At 44.1% G+C, this 11,839-nt stretch overlaps 1 protein-coding gene across 1 annotated transcript; it reads right to left on the bottom strand.

Moving 5' to 3' along the window:
* Window positions 1–16: 16 nt before the first annotated feature.
* On the bottom strand, window positions 17–10,571 carry LOC129827617 (myotilin-like). The gene is made up of 10 exons (XM_055888621.1): window positions 10,411–10,571; window positions 7,299–8,174; window positions 7,034–7,181; window positions 4,789–4,884; window positions 3,839–3,876; window positions 2,976–3,108; window positions 2,309–2,516; window positions 2,053–2,218; window positions 1,683–1,816; window positions 17–532 (listed from the first exon to the last, which is right to left on the bottom strand). Exons 2-10 carry the CDS (start codon window positions 7,985–7,987, stop codon window positions 405–407), a joined length of 1,740 nt encoding a protein of 579 aa, XP_055744596.1. The 5' UTR covers window positions 7,988–8,174; window positions 10,411–10,571; the 3' UTR covers window positions 17–404.
* Window positions 10,572–11,839: the final 1,268 nt, after the last annotated feature.

The raw sequence follows: 11,839 nt of genomic DNA, 5'->3' as shown, positions 1-11,839 counted from the left end.
CAAAAGAGTTACATGTCTGGAGACAATACATGATTCATTCTCTACCAACTACAACAGCAAACCACAGAGACAGCATTTGACAAAGGTCTGTGCTCGGGCCAGGTAAGTTTCACCATACCAGAGGATGATGTTGAGGAAACCATCTGACCAGCCCACACTTGAAAAACAAACAAACAGAAGGGCTCAAACTAAAGTGCATTTGACAAATGCTGGGACTGGTGAGGTCCTGATTGATACTGAGGCACTGTGGGTAAAATGTGAGTATCTGCTTCCTCAAAACTTTGATTAATTTCCTCCCCCAGGCACAGACAACATGACCGCCTCAGTGGACAGAGACTGAATGATAGACCAGTATAAAGTGGAGCAGAGCGGTACAACAGGTTATACTGCTGGTTTAGTGTCGTCTAAAGCTCCTCACTCTCGTACAGGGGGGCCGTGTGCTGGGGGGGGTCCGGAATCAGGCTGGGGAGACGGCGGAGTAGGGGGACTTTAAAATGCTTGCCTGTAGGGGGGGCAGGCTTGTTGGTGCGAGCTGCAGAGACAGAATGGAATAAAAAGGTCAGGATATATTCAGAATAGAACCCTTGAACCTCTAATGCAATAAGAGGAAATGTGTTTGAGCCAGGTAATAGAACATTTAAATAAAGCCAGTCATTGTCATAAATGTTACCAACCTATTATTTTAAACAATCTGAGAAATGGTTGGATCTCCTAATCCACAGGAGGAATGTGTTGCTATCCTAAGAGAGTTTCCTAAAATAACCAGAGAAACCACTCTGGTATAACAGCTTATATAAGAGATGTATTAAGCCCCAGCTCCAGTTACAGGTTCAACCCTTGGGGGTTGAAAGACAAGCTTTTCTTCTGGTCAGCAGAGTGCACGGCCAAATGTTACTGCACAGTTGAAGCCTGATATTACAGTACTGAGACAATTATATGAGCAAAGTCGTCAGTTTCCATTTAGTAAGCCCGAGTGGACAGAGCAAAATACACACTCACCTGATCTATTACAGACTTGACGATTTCAGCGAGCTAGGCTGAATGAAGGTTAACCTCATCATGACTGCTCTTGGTCCGCGTAACAGATGGCATGTTATGTGATCGAGGGGAAATACAATAGCCAGCCAGGCCCGCATTTCCCTAGTAATAATATATCTGCTATGGGTTTCTAATCAGCCTTTACAACCTGCACTGCCATGGCAACCATTTGCGGGACAAGGGATACATTCCAGGGAATTACCCTCTATTTACACTGGAGAAACGCAAGCTAGAAAGAGGCCCCTCTGCTTCATTCTAACAGGAGAAAGTGCTACGAATATTGAATAACAGAACATTTCCCCCTGCTACTACAGTACATAAGTTATTGTACAACACTGGTAATTCATGGTACACTAGTGCAGTATGCCATTGCCATTTCACTGCCCTGCCATAGCAGACATTCTGAGTGCAAGGTTACAACGTTGTCTGTCTCAGCTGTAATCCCTGCTTGTCCCACTAGTGCAGATGTCTGCATGAGGACAGCTGTATAGGGCCACAGGAGGTTGATGGCCAAAGCCTTGGTGGTGTTTATGAGTTGAATTCTAAACAGCTACCATGGACAGGGAACAGCCAATTTACCTCTGAACTGAACACTAGTCTATGCTTAACTTCAAACCACGCACAAATGCACAAGGTCCACTTACTTCCTACATCCAGTCTGGCATTGCAGGTGGACATGCCGGCCTCATTGATGGCAGACAGGGTGTACCAGCCTGCATCAGATTTGACTAGCCTCTCAATGAGCAGGCACTGACTTCCTGTGCCGTCCTGGTACAGGCTGGGAGACAAACATCAGGCCTGGATTAACCTCTAATGGTATCAATAGAAACACTCACTTTCAGCTAAGAGGTTCACGTTACCTAGCAAAGCTATATCAGCTAATTAGCACATGTACACTTCAGATATATTCTACTCAGCTAAGGGACAGAAATTACCATCTCTACTGTGAGTATTTCTTCTTCTAAAAAAGGTATACAAACACCTTGAAAGTGATGGAATTGAAGTTCCACCCACCTCATTCTGGTGGGGTCAATGCGTAGCATGTCTTTGTCTTTCTTCCAGAAGAGCTTTGGTGGAGGGGAGGCAGCCACCTTAGACTCTAACCTCACTGTGTCCCCCTCCAAGGCACGAGAGTTCAGCATCTTCTGGACGAAGGTAGGGGGGCGAAGCACCTCCTGGGCTGGAGATGAGGGGTTGGGGTGAAGGTGGAGCAGTGTCATCAATGCTAAGCGATGGGAAATTATTTGACAGTAGTCAAAACAGCCCTTACCAATAACCTCCAGTTTCATGGAGAAGCGGTTCTCCCCGGCGCGGTTCCTGGCAATACACTCGTAGACTCCGGCGTGATGCACCGTCACGATCTCAATGATGAAGGAGTGCACGCCCTTCTCACACACCAGCATCTTGTGGTTGTCGTCTGGACGGATTGCTTTACCATCCAGGTACCAGGCCACGTCTGGGGTGGGCAGACCCCCCACCTGAAGGCACAGCCAGAGGTGTATTCATTAGGGGAAAAAAACTGACTGAAACAGGGAGGGACAACCTGAACTGCCCAATAAGAAAATAAATTGCTACGGTGTGTACTAATGAATAAGACCCTGGGAGAGTGTGGACTGTAGTGTGGACTACTAGGGGGTCATGAGGGGGCGTAGTGCAAGGGCCCAGAGTGGGGGGGGTGATAAGAGTAGAGCGCAGCTTTTACAACCTGGTTATTCTAGTCACAGGGGCTATTGGGTTTCATGTTTGGTCACCAGAGGCTTTCATTACACTTGAATAAAAGTGTTGCATGAGTCAGTGTCATAGTTCAACAAGGTCTTTACAGAAGATACCTCAGCAATAAGTTCCTACATAGGAAATGGATCCCAGCTATAAATGTTGAATGAGTCCAGTTATCAACATGCATTACTAAACTGATTAGAGCGTATCCAGTTCTGTACCTTGAAGTGGATCCTACAGAACCTGCCCTCCTCTACCGTGAGGTCCTGGGGGACCTGGATGAAGCGCGGGGCATAGCACTTCTCCTGGATGGCTGAGCCCTCGTTGACATCAGTACCAGAGTGGTGTTTGCCCCTTAAAAAATTATAAGAAAAAGCGAGAGAATGAAAGAGCGAGAAAGAATGAAAGAGCGAGAAAGAATGAAAGAGCGAGAAAGCAAAAGCGAAAGGAGAGAGGATAGGAACAAAGGTGCTTTCATTCATAACTGCTCTGATGGCTGAATAAGGGAGTTCTCATGCAAACAGAGCTCACTTCTCATCTTTTCAGGTTCAGAGAGCTAATTGAACTAATGAATTGTCCTGCATCACCATTCATGCTGAACAACAGTACAGAAAACCCCATAACATTGACAAGCAAATTAACAACAAACCAACTCACTTCAAGCAGCACAGCATGTGCCCTTTACATACAGTATATCATCATTGGAAGACAAGGCAATCCCAGGAAATACCAGTGAGGAAGCCACACAGAGATGTCAGCGCGCTCAGTACATGGTCTATAATTGTCCTCGTTACGGCATGGCCCGGGGGGGGGGAACCGGAGCCCGTGGTAGACGGTGGAAACGGCACAAACACACGACAGTGCCAGGAAACCAAAACCGGATCAGACAACCTGCCTCCCAATCCCAGACCTCAAGCCTCATTCACACATATCTTCACCCTCAGGTGGAGCACTGCGCCCCTCTCATCACCTACTGCTTCATTATGTAATGCAGTAAACATTCCATACCAGCAACACTGTATACCAGTATATAATGTACTATCAATTTAGGCACATGCTTTTGCCGTCCGTTGGTGAAAGGTACCATATCCCTCCGGTGTTACGTCCCTCTGGTGATTCTGGCTGCAAGAGAAGACAGAGAGATTTGGGAATTAAAAGTATGCAATGGACCCGTCTGTGTGTAAAACCAATCCTATACTGCTTATAGGCTGCGGTTCATCTCTGCCTCTACACTAGCCAACACTAGAGTTGACCCACAAAGGTTGTCTAGGTTCAAGGCTGCACCTTCTCCTGAAATGCATTACTTTGAAACAACCTTTTTAAATAACCAGACTTGCTAATCTTCCTAAGTACATGACACTATGCCTAGGACAATGGGGATGGTTGGATGTAGAGGGCTAGGGGCTATACCTGTGGTGTGGGCACATGTGTTGTACTATGTGTGGTGGTCTCTTCCCAGCATCCTACACTACAAATCCCTGGGAAAATGCTACTTTGGCACACAATCTTCAACCCTGCTATTTCTAGCTGCATTCTTTAAAGAGCGCTGTGGATTGGCTGTAGACTTATCTCCTGTGACTGAAGAGGACAACAGAGAGAGAGGCCAGTCCCATTGTGTGAGGAGGATTCAGGGGTGATGGACAGTGACAGAGGACTAGTCACACACGGTACAGGGAACATTCTGTCTAACCTAAAACCCACATTCTATTAGTAACGACGGCTCCCAGCCTGACAAACTATTATCAGAACATTTGGAAACATACAGTAGCATGGAAAAATATGTATCATTTAAATACAATAACTTGAGCTAAGGGAACTACTGTATTGAAGAAAAGTGTACTTTCTATGCCTGTGATGTGGTTGTCCCATCTAACTATCAAGATGAATGCACTAAGTCTCTCTGGATAAGAGCATCTGCTAAATGACTCAAATATCAAATGTAAATGTCTAAGTGCAGGTACCTCCCTAAATAACTTTCCTACAAACCAAATGGGCTGTACTGGATGATGTAGAAGTAATATGCGTAGATTATACCTGGTCGGGTTGTGAGTCAGAGGAATTCTCAAAGACAGAGACAGCGTTATCTGGACCCAGCAACCTCCGAGCCATGCGCTCCTCATAGGACCGCTTCTGTCAAGAGACAGACAGTAAACCACCCACTGTTCAGTCAGTATACTGCAAAATGCCAGTAGGTCCCAATTTGTTAATTGGAAGCAATATGGCGGAAACTCCACCACTGAAATCTTTCTACCTATTAAGATGCTTCAGATCTGCAAACATGGAAGGGTTATGGATAAGTTGGAAGTGGTAGGGAGTGAATTGGGACCAGTGGTGCCAGTAAATCTGTCCATAGTGCAGCCTCCAATGTTATTGGGTCTATATCAACACAACAGCTACCTTGTGTTGATCATATTATACTGGTCCACTAAGCCCCTGGGACTCCAATGAAGCCTCCATTCATTGGAAGTTGGTTTCTATTGAAGAATGAACCTGGCATCAAGGATATTGTGTGTTCTTGACATTAACACAGTAAGGCTACAAGGGAATGATAAATGACTAAATCCATATTTTCCTCTTGCATAGTTGCCAGGGCCACATTGTGGTATTAAATGGTCTGATGTACACTGATATGGGTTCAAATCAAATAGGAACCACACATTTTCATGTACAGCATTCATATGGTAGTGGAGTAAACAAACACTTATTTAATGTGGTTTGGGAATAAACTAACATTTAGATTGTAGCATCTGTCTTGATTCACATATTATACATTTCCCTATCCACATACATACCAGTCGTAAGTTTGTTTTTGTTTTTACTATTTTCTACATTGTAGAATAATAGTGAAGACATCAAAACTATGAAATAACACATATGGAATCATGTCGTAACCAACAAAAAAAGTTAAAAAGATCCAAATCTATTTTATATTCTTCAAAAGAAGCCACCCTTTGCACACTCTTGGTATTCTCTCAACCAGCTTCATGATGAATGCTTTTCCAACCATCTTGAAGGAGTTCCCACATATGCTGAGCACTTGTTGGCTGCTTTTCCTTCACTGAGGTCCAACTCATCCCAAACCATCTCAATTGGGTTGTGGAGACCAGGTCATCTGATACAGCACTCCATCACTCCCCTTCTTGGTCAAATAGCCCTTACACAGCCTGGAGGTGTTTTGGTTCATTGTCCTGTTGAAAAACAAATTAGTCCCACTAAGCCCAAACCAGATGGGATGGCGTATCACTGCAGAGTGCTGTGGTAGCCATGCTGGTCAAGTGTGCCTTGAATTCTAAATAAATCACTAACAGTGTCACCAGTAAAGAAACCCCTGTGGGAACCACACATGCGAAGATCATACGTTCACCTACTCGTTCACCTACTCTGCGTCACAAAGACACGCCAGTTTGAACCAAAAATCTCACATTTGGACTCATCAGACCACAGGAAATAATTCCACCGGTCTAATGTCAATTGCTCATGTTTCTTGGCCAAAGCAAGTCTTCTTATTGGTGTCCTTTAGTAGTGGTTTGTTTGCAGCAATTCGATCATGACGGCCCAATTCACACAGTCTCCTCTGAACAGTTGATGTTGAGATGTGTCTGTTTCTTGAACTCTGAAGCATTTATTTGGGATGCAATTTCTGAGGCTGGTAACTCTAGTGAACTTATCCTCTGCAGCAGAGGTAACTCTGGGTCTTTCTTTCCTGTGGCCGTCCTCATGAGAGCCAGTTTCATCATAGCGCTTGATGGTGTTAGCGATTGCACTTGAAGAAACTTCAAAGTTCTTGAAATGTTCTTCATGTCTTAAATTAATGATGGACTGAAGTTTCTCTTTGCTTATTTGAGCTGTTCTGGCCATAATATGGACTTGGTCTTTTACCAAACAGGGCTATCTTCTGTATACCACCCCTACCTTGTCACAACACAACTGATCGGCTCAAACACATTAAGGAAAGAAATTCCACAAATGAACTTTTAACAAGGCACGCCTGTTAATTGAAATGCATTCCAGGTGACAACCTCATGAAGCTGGTTGAGAGAATGCCAAGTGTGCAAAGCTGTCATCATGGCAAAGGGTGGCTACTTTGAAGAATCTCAAATATAAAATATATTTTGATTACTACATGATTCCATGTGTTATTTCATAGTTTTATTCTACAATGTAGAAAATAGTAAAAAATTAAGAAAAGTGTCCAAACTTTTTACCGATACTGTATATCCCCACAAAAACAAACATTTCCCTCCCCACTGACGCCAGGTCAGTTTGTTAAAATGGATACCTGGCTGTTTTGCCTACGGGCCTCTTTGGTACGCAGCTTCTTCTCCAGATCCTGGATCAGGTCGTCCTTGGAGCCCTGGATATCCTCATCCGTGTTGCGGGACCCTGACCTAGGAACAGGAGCCTTCTTCAGGGTGTGCTTGGGAAGGCTGGGGAGGGAACGAGAACGGGATAGCCAGAAGACAACCATTAACACTAAAAACGTAATGCTATTACATACTAGTAATATTACATTTTATTTACTGTTCAAAAATATAGAAACTCACATGTTTGGGGTCCCTCTGTAGCTAGGAGGCAGAGACACACATGGGGGAGGAAGAAAGGGGGGCTGTGGCGTGGAAACTGGTGGGGGGGGTGGAGAGTGGGGAGACTGACTCATAGGCAGGCTCTGTGTAGGGAGAGACAGTCCCTGTCCCATGTGCAGGGAGGCATCAAACCTGGGCTTGGGAAGAGGGCTGGGGGGGTTGGGGGAGTTTGGGGAGAGAGCTGGGGATAGAGGCTGAGGAATAGACATGGGAGCAGGATTGTAATGTGGGGTGGACTGAGAGGGCAGGACAGAGCAGAGGCAGGCAGCTGGAGAGGACTGGGGCTTGGGCTCAGGTGGGGCTGGGACACCGGCGTAGGCCCTGGGGGTGAGGGTGATAGTGGAGCGCATGGGGGCGCAAGAGGGGGACATGGACTGGGCAGCAGAGGAGGGAGGAGGAGGAGGATCACGAGGGAACACCGTCAGCCGTGAGGATGCAGGTGTGGAAATGGGGAAGCTCAGATTGGAAGAGGAAGGAGAGGCCTTGCTGCTGTTCCCGTTGGGCTGAGGCATAGCTTTGGCGACATTGTAGCTGGGGGCCTGAAAGGCTGGCTGAGACTGGATGAACTGGCGTGGCCGAGCATAGTTGAAGGCACTGGGGGCAAAAAGGCTGGGGGAGAAGGTGGGCAGGTCATCCACACTGCTGCTCATGCTACTGCCTCCAAAGTCTGAGTTCTGGAAGCTGGGCTTGCTGGGAGTGAACAGTTTGGGGGTTGTTTTTTTGGTTCTGCAGGCTTTATGTGACCTCTGACCCTCTGAGCTGTGGATACCCTCTTCACTCACACTGAAGGGCTCCTCTAGGCTTTTACTGCAGCTCTGCAGCTCTGAATCTGGACACCTGAAAGGGAAAACACTTTGGTAACTTAATTTGCATTACTCAAGTTAACTGGACAAGTGGTGACCATAGAAGCAACATTCCTTCCTACAACAACATTGTTACACCAGTACCCACCCATGCACAGCCTTCTTAAAAAGGTGGAAAGTCCATTTTCAGTTGCCCCTTTTTGCATAGTAATAGTTCATCTGTGTGCAATTTCCTTTGTCTTGCCGTACACACGTAAAATAAACATTACTTGAACACAAACAGTGTCCACATGGCTTTCAAGAGAAGTGGACACATGTTGCTGTATGTTTCTAATAAAGTGTGAGTGGCTAAATCAGGAGGCTGACATTAGCTGGCAGGTGCTGCTCATCTAACTCCGACACCCGGGCCCATGTGACGAGCATTGTGGGTAAGAGCAGAGCAGGCTACACTGTCGCCAACGATCATCAACAGAATCACGCAGGGTCTAGAAACAACTCAACTTATTTCTACTCAATGCTAAAGGTCATTCAGAAAGAAATGATCAAACCAAGATGATTATCTGTGTTGTAGAATAAGGAGTTGTCACCTCTGCACATGATTTACTCAGTAATCGTTCCAACTCAATAAGGCCCTGCTCTTTAGTGTCAAACCTTAAATTCAGTATACATTCCCTCGATCTCCGACAGATGGAGAGAGCAGCAGCACACCACACAAGCTGATGTCTCTGTCCATTATGTAACGGGCCAGGGTACTTTGGGAACAGTGGAATGGTATGACCTGTGATCCAGAAGAGACACTGGGATAGAGAGAGATGCCATTGGAGTGCTCTGGTCTTCTCCCTGGAATGCAGCCAGTTTTCCTTTTGTGGAACTCTGGCGGGACACTCAAGAGTATTTCACTACACTCACAATAACATCTGCTAACCATGTGTATGTGACCAATAACATTTGATTTGAATCCGGGCAGGGGTGGCGGCCGACAATCTTTCCATTTTGAGGGAAATCAACAAAAGTAAATAGTGAGTGTTGTTGATTCCATAGATGCAAGCCATTATTCAAAGACATATTGTCCTATTAAGCAGAACAGGTAGCGAGCCCAATGGAGAAGAGTGGACTGTTTTTTTTTTTACAAGTGGGCATAATTCAAACCTAATCACAGTAGTCTCAAATTGTCTGCTCTCAGAATCTTAGGAAAATGACTTGTCTATACAGTCTATTTTGGGACTTATACCTTTGTGAACCACATCACTGACAGAACGTGCATTTTTTTAATTAACCAGGGGGTATTGAAAAGGGTCCGGTCCCTGCCTAGTCAAACAAACAGACATGAGAATACTGTAGCTATTAGGCAATTCCACAGTAACAGAATGATGCCCACTCAGATTTCACTTTAAAATGTCAAACAAAAAACAAGAATTGCGAAGTTAAACAAACCATACAACTCTATACACAAGGACTGTTACTGTTAACAATTTCCACTTAAAATGTAATAAAAACCCATTTACTTGAACAGTGTAACATTTGGTAACAGAATGACAATTCCTGCTTTTTCTGTCATCATTCTGTTACCAAACTTTGCATCTGCACTGTTCAAGTAAATGTGATTTTGTAAAATGTGAGCGTCAGCATCCTTCTGTTACCATGGATTTGCTTTATTGTTAAACTTCCACAAATACCATGTTCTAAAGACATTTCAAAAAAAAAAATACTGAACCATCACATTCCAATGAAATCACACAGTCACTACAGAGTAGTACCCACACACAAGCTTCCCAATTGATATGTTTCTACTAATTGGTCTTTTGACCAATCACATCAGATCTTTTTCAGAGCTGATGCTATAGGTCAAAAGACCAACTAGCGTAAAAAAGACCAGAATTGGGCTGCCTGTGTGAATGCAGCCAAAGTTTCTTGAACTCTTTGGTATGCAAATTTAAATGATAGTAATCCAAGTCTTGCCTATAGAGAGACCTCACTTTGACACTACACTTAATTAAACGCTTATGAAATGCAACACAGCCAAATACCTCCAAAATATACAATTCAACCAACTCCCTGAGTGAATCACTGATATGATATGCAGACATGAACGTCAACACTAACATGGACAGGTAATTTCCATTTACTTACTCAGAACATGACCACACAAGGTTTTATATAGACTACACATTTATATATTGCAATTGATTATAGAAAAACATAAATCAATTACAAACGTGTATAATAAATTGCACCCGTGACAAATTAATCAAACAATGCATTACGCTTACCTGGATAAATGTTCCTAGATTAAATATCGTATGCTATTTCAACTTCAATAAAGGCTGCACCGCAGAGGAGAGTTAAATGTTTGTGATAAGAGTTGGAGTGCAACAGGTCCGTAGTAACTTGTGTACACCCACATTGGGTATGCAGAATGACGTGCGCGCCGACTCACAGGTGATTTCAGAGCGCGGCTGTAATGCGACCCCTGACCTGCATTTATTTTTATTTACATGTCACAGTCGCCCCCATTCGTTGTGCCTTTCTAGCATACACACAAGCCTTTATAATCTCCTATTTAATAGCATGGTATAAACTTAGTTCTCTGTATTATCTAAAATAAAACATGTTTTTTTTAAGGACAAATAGGCGAAATAATCCCCTCCCTGTTATTATAATCAGATGATAAACCATCTTCAAACCAAACTACCAGCGCTGTAAGTAATACCTCTCTTAATCAAGTCCTAATTAATTAATTAATTAATTAATTAATTAATGTACACAGAGAATTCGATCATACAACTTTTTAAACTGGTGCAGCCTACCAGCAACTTCAAAACAAGGCAATAGCCCACTCTTGTGGCAGTTGAATCAAAATGACATTAGGGAAACACTGTATTTCTCTGAGCTCTGCATCCCTGCTAAAGAAAAGATTACCTATAAGATAATTCCTCAAAATTTTACATTTACATTATTGATAGGTATTTTGATAAAAAAAATACTGTCTCACAGAACAGCATACTGGACATTCATCTTTCAATTTGAGGGTTTTTGCAGGATGTTAGAAGAGTTGAACTCACTGTTCTTCAAGTGGGTGACCAATCTCACAGACTGGGCTCTCGGGCCACTCTGGAGGAGGAATCCCTGCTATGTCATGAAGTATAGAGGGAAAGTCATAAGGTTCCAGCCTGGTAGACTCTAAGGACTGCTTATCCATGGGAGTCTCTTTCTCCTTCTGCTCTTCTAGGTCTGGACACAGACGTGGTCACATTGTCAGAATGTATTTCAGGATTGTATGTAGTTTACAGTGGATGAAGAAAGCTGTGCAGAAGCACAACAGTAGTCTCGTGTGTCTGACCAGTTCTGAAGCTAGTCTCTGCTCACCTAGGTACACCTCCAGTATGGCGTCACATGATACTGTTCCCAACTGATTCCCAGCTATACATTTGAACAACCCAAGAGTCCTCTGGGAAGGCCTCGGGGATGACAAGGGTCCACAGCTCCTCTGTAGAGGTAGGAGAGGAGGACATACCAGCACCAATGTATCAGGTTTGATTGGTCATCTTATAGTGGTAAACAGGGGTAAATGTGTCCTTCAATAGCCAACAGTGGGCCTTGGGTATGTTTTCCAACTCACCTGGCACTGATGCAGAAGTAGCCTCTGAAAAAGGAGGAGAACGTTAAGAGCATTTCTACTTAGTGTCTGAAAGGTCATTC

Source organism: Salvelinus fontinalis, chromosome 29, assembly GCF_029448725.1.
Source record: "Salvelinus fontinalis isolate EN_2023a chromosome 29, ASM2944872v1, whole genome shotgun sequence".
NCBI lineage: Eukaryota > Metazoa > Chordata > Actinopteri > Salmoniformes > Salmonidae > Salvelinus > Salvelinus fontinalis.
This window is presented reverse-complemented; position numbering and strand designations above follow the sequence as displayed.